This window comes from Merops nubicus, unplaced genomic scaffold, assembly GCF_000691845.1.
Source record: "Merops nubicus isolate BGI_N331 unplaced genomic scaffold, ASM69184v1 scaffold18061, whole genome shotgun sequence".
Lineage (NCBI taxonomy): Eukaryota > Metazoa > Chordata > Aves > Coraciiformes > Meropidae > Merops > Merops nubicus.
In genome coordinates this window covers 2150-7120 of record NW_008586427.1, presented here as the reverse complement: position 1 = coordinate 7120, position 4971 = coordinate 2150, and the positions used below count along the sequence as shown (strand labels likewise).

Sequence of the window (4971 nt, the reverse complement as noted above, 5' to 3'; positions counted from 1 at the left end):
CCGGCGCCACTCACGTAAAAGCTCTTTATTTACATTGGAGACGTTCATCAAAAGAAGATGTGCCAAGCACAGCATGAATGATGGATCCCATCGCTCCGTGCTGCTCCCCTGGCCATCAGGAAACTGCCCGATGGGTCCAGCTGGGGCTGCTCTGTGTCCTCACTGTGTTCTGAGCCAGTTTCTTTCCCCTGGGCCCCCCGAGCTCGGCCCCACAGCGCTCTCTGCCCGGCTGCCGGCGATCCCGCCGGGCGGTGGGATGCTTGGATTGCCATGAAGGAGAAGGGGCTGAACTCCCTGTGCAGGGTGGACTTTTCCTGTGGGGGAGAGGATGGAGAAACAGGCCTTCAACCCGTGGACTTTGCTCCAAGATTGCCGCTTCGAAGCTCCAGGGCTGTGCTTCCCCCCCCCGTTAGGAGTATTTGGTGTTGGAGATCCTCTTCCAGAGCAAGGTCTTGAGGTTGTTCAGCACGAGGGAGTGGTGCACTTCCATCTGGCTGGCCAGCCCGCTGAGGGTCATGCAGGTTCGGAGCTGTTTCTGCAGCTCTTCTTTCAGCTCCAGAGGTGCTCCATACAGCAGGTAATCCTGCAGCAACCCACAGACCTTCGCCAGGTTGGGCTGCACCACGTCGCCCTTGCACTGCTTCAGCAGTTTGTCACAGGTGGCCGTACAGTCCTTGCCGTAGGTGCAGTCCACGTTCTGCTCACAGTGACGTCCCTTGAGGAAACCTCTGATGGTCATCTCCGTTGCCACCTTCCTCAGGTTGACCATTTTGAAGTCGTACTTGTCGTTGTAGCCCACGTTCTTCAAGCTGGCCTCGCAGATGTAGAAGTTCCCGTAGGTCCCGTGGAATATCTCCTCCACAAACTCCAGGAGGCCGATGGAGATCTTCGCCCGCCGGGGCCACGCTGGTGCAAACCACTGGTGGATGATTTGGTGGACGACTGAAGGCAGCCACGACTGGAGGAAAGGGGGGACATCCACTCCATAGAGGGAGGTGTGGGGAATCTTCTCGGTGACGTAGAGGTCCCCGCAGTGCCCCAGCAGCTTGGAAGTGTGTTCTTTCTCGTGCAAGGAGAGCGTGAGGAGAAACTCATTGAGCTGAAGTAGGGCCCAGATGGATTTGGCCTCTGCCAAAGACACCTTCCCATCCCGGTTCACGTCTGCCATGGCGATGATCCGGCTCACCAAGGCTGCAAGGGAGGGCTGGTCTCCCAGGTTGGACTGCAAATGGGACAAGAAGTGGCATCAGACCCTTGCAGCTCTCTGTGTTCAGCCCTCCTGTCACAAATCTGGACTGAGAATTGTAGAATCACTGAATCAGAGAATCACAGAATGGTTTTGGGTGGGAAGGGACCTGTCAAGGTCATCTCATCCAACCCCCTGCAGGGAGCAGGGACATCTGCAGCTAGAGCAGGGTGCTCAGAGCCCCGGCCAACCTCACCTGGGATGGTTCCAGGGATGGGGCAGTGACCACCTCTCTGGGCAGCCTGGGCCAGGGGCTCACCACCCTCAGTGTCAGAAATTTCCTCCTTCTCTATAGCCTGATTCTCCCCTTGTCCTGTCCCAACAGGCCCTGCTCAAAAGTCTGTCCCCAGCTTTCTTATCAGCCCCTTTAAGTACTGGATGGCCACAGTAAGGTCTCCCCAGAGCCTTCTCCTCTCCAGGCTGCAGCAAAGAGCTGAGCTTGAGCGAGGAGGAACCAGCCACTGTGCTCCAGCAAATCCAGTCCCATACCATTGTGTAGGGCTGGACAGACTTGGCTCCAGCAGAATTTCACCAGCCTCAGGGCTGCTCTAGACCCAGGTGGGAACAAGCTTTTGAGAGCAAAGGCTGAGCCCCGCTGCTGTCCCTCCACTGCAGCAGAGCCCTGCCCAGGGGTCAAATCCAGTCCCATACCATTGTGTAGAGCTGGACAGATTTGGCTCCAGCAGAATTTCACCACCCTCAGGGCTGCTCTAGACCCAGATGGGAACAAGCTTTTGAGAGCAAACACTGAGCCCCACTGCTGTCCCTCCACTGCAGCACAGCCCTGCCCAGGGCTGCCAGGGCTCCTGAAGAAGCTCTGCCCAGCTCAGGTGCCACCCACAGCCACTGTACAGCAGCCTCCAGGGCTGCTGCCACTAAAATCTTGCAAATAAGAATTGCTGTGTGGGAATGAATGGTGGTTACTCCAGGCTAGTCCAGTACCTGCTCTGTGGCACAGGGTAAGGAGCCCTGCCCAGCCCCAGCAGCAGATGGGGGAGCATGGGCCAGAGGAGCTCTCCTTTAAGGGGAAGGAGACACACATTTAGTCTTCCTGAACCACAAGTGGCATCCCAGGCCCCAAAGATCCCTGAGGGACTCTGCACTGACCTTCAGGAAGTTGAGAAGCATTTCTTTGAACTCGTCCATGGACGTCCCTCGTGTCGGCTTGTCAAAGAGGACCACGTCCCTCCTGGGCACAGAGTCTGGGTGGTTGTCTGTCTTCAAGGCTTCTTCGATGCCACATTTGATGATCACCTCCCTCTCCCTCCAGAGCCCACCATAAACCTGCAGCAAAGGAGAGGAGACACGGTCAGGTCAGGGGGAAAACTAGAGCGAGTGCAGGGAACTGGTTTCTGGCTCGGTTTGGAAGGGTACCAGGGATGGGGTGAGGAGCAGATGTGTGGGTGGGAGGAGGAGGAGATCTCCCCTGGTCTGATGCTTGCACCCATCCCCTGCCCTGTGGTGGATTCCCCCTTGGGGCAGAGACCTACCTGCTGGGTGGGAGAGGAGGAGAGGCAGTGCTGGAAGAGGAGGGTGCGCTCCTCACACAGGTCTTTGCACGTGGAGCCAGAAATGATTCCTTTCTTGTACTGGTCACACTGGGGAGGGGAAGGCAGAGAGAGGAGCTCAGCCTGGGCAGCTCCCTGTTCACGCAAAGAAGTCCAACAGATCCAGGCTCATTCCCACAGCTCGTGATCTGGGGCACCCCAAAGACATGGGCTGGGGGCCTGCGAGTCCCCCCATCCTCCCAAGCTGCTGCCAGCCCCACACCCATCCCCTGCTGTGCCCAAACTCCTCACCCCCCTTCCTGCAGTACCTGCACTTTGGCTTTTCTATTTACCATGTGTACCTGACAGCATCAGACTTTTCCTTGGGGAGCTGTAATGCCAGGCTCAGAGTCCAGCCACTTCCAGCACCACCAAACTTCCCAGTCTCTGTCTCCCAAAGAAACCCCAGCCAAAAATCTTCTCAGAGCCTAAGATTTCTACTGGCCCTAGATCTAAGACTGTAATGGGGGAGAGGATTGTGCAGATGTAGCAGGGGCTGAGCCCCAGCTACAGGCAGGGCCCTTTGGGGTGGCTCAGTGCCTTGGGCAAGGTGGGACTGGGCTGGTGGGGATCCCTGTGCTGCTGGAGGGACCACAGCGGGTTTCTGGGTGTGTCTGCAGACGAGAGCATGAGGGAGGCTGGGGGAGAGCAGCGTGGAGCTGAGCAAAGATGAGGATGCTTCAGCACAGCAGCAGCCCGTGCTGTGAAATGGGCTGGCCCCAGTCCAGACACTGGTGGGGACAGGGACAGGGAGTGGCTCTGATCTGCAGGCTGGGCAGCTCGGTCGGGAGGCTGGGAGCTGGAGGCATCCCCGGGCAGGAGAGGCTGCAGCTCTGCAGCTCCTCAGGGAGGGCACGACAGCCTGAGGGGCTGGAAAAGAGGAGCTGCAGAAATGTACTGCATCTTTTCCCTCTGTTTTTCCTTGATGTGGATGGGAATTAACCCTTAGACCTGCTCACAGGGGACAGGGCCAGACACAGCGTCCTAAACCCCGAGCTCTAAGCAGGAATTAGTGCCTGAGCCCCCGTGGTCAGAGTCATGCAGAAAATCAAATTAAACGATCGTCGCTGTTGTTATGGCAATTCCTGCCTCCCTCCTCTGCTGAGGGATTGATGAACGAGGTGCTTTCAGCCAGAGCCTGGCGTCCCCCTCCTTGCCTGGGCCGGGAACCTGACCTGCTCCATGGGCACGGGCAGAGCGAGCCTGGGGGTCTTGCTCAGCTGCCAGCCCTGGGGATGCTGTGGGGAGGAGGCTGCACCCCACTGCAAGCCCCAGGCAGGGGCAAAATGCACCAAGCTGGGCTCTCCCAAGGGGTCTGCTCTTTGTGCAGGCTGGTCCTTGCTTTAGGGCATGCCAGCAGCTACAGAGAGGTACCCCCAGGCTGGCTGCTCCCCCTTTTTCCTCTGGTTCTGCACAGCACAGGGGGTGCTGGCACGATGCTGTCCCTGCCTGCAGATCCTGCTCTGACATTGCAACTTCATCTCCACAGATATCAACCTGCCCACGTCTGCCTGGCCTGCCCTGGCCAGCTTCCCTCTGACATCTCATGAAATCCTTCTGCTGAGGCCCTGGCAGGGTAAGGTCACCTCTCCTGCTCTGGGCTCCGTGGGGTGTCACTGGAGGCAGCTGCCCGGGAGGACTCCCCAGCCCATCTCCTGTGCAGGATGCTGCCCTGGCACTGCCTGCCGGGCTGCAAAGCACCACACAGGGCTTGGGGGGCTGGAAATGGGGCTGCCACAGCCCCACACCCCCTGGCACCCCAAGGCAGGACCAGCGTGGCCGTGGGGGCCACTGGCCACAACTCACGATGATCATCCGGCAGACGTGGCCACGGCAGAGCTCGGAGTAGGACGAGTAGTGCATGTAGGCCACCCAGCTGCCCACGAAGATGCCCAGCCACACCACCAGCAGGTACTTCACCTTGATGCCCGGGAGGCGACTCTGGAAGGAAAAGAAAGCAGTGGTGAAGGTCGGGGTTCCACACGGGCTGGTGGCAGCTGGGCAAGGACAAGTTGTGTCCAAACCAACCTGAGCACTGGGGAAACCTCCAGCCTTCTTTAGATATATTCAGCAGTCCATTATGCAACTCCTGCTGCAAGTAGGTCACTTAAAATTCCCTAAAAGCAGGGAGATTACAGCGTTGGGCTGCGAGGAGCTGGATGCTGCCCATCGCCGTGC

At 58.5% G+C, this 4971-nt stretch overlaps 1 protein-coding gene across 1 annotated transcript; it reads right to left on the bottom strand.

The window, feature by feature from the left end:
* Nucleotides 1-409: 409 nt before the first annotated feature.
* On the bottom strand, nt 410-4734 carry FAM69B (family with sequence similarity 69, member B; the record flags this gene model as incomplete). Its single annotated transcript, XM_008948653.1, has 4 exons — nt 410-1222; nt 2354-2530; nt 2737-2844; nt 4600-4734. Coding segments are annotated over 4 exons (1233 nt in total), but the record flags the coding sequence as incomplete, so codon positions are not given.
* Nucleotides 4735-4971: the final 237 nt, after the last annotated feature.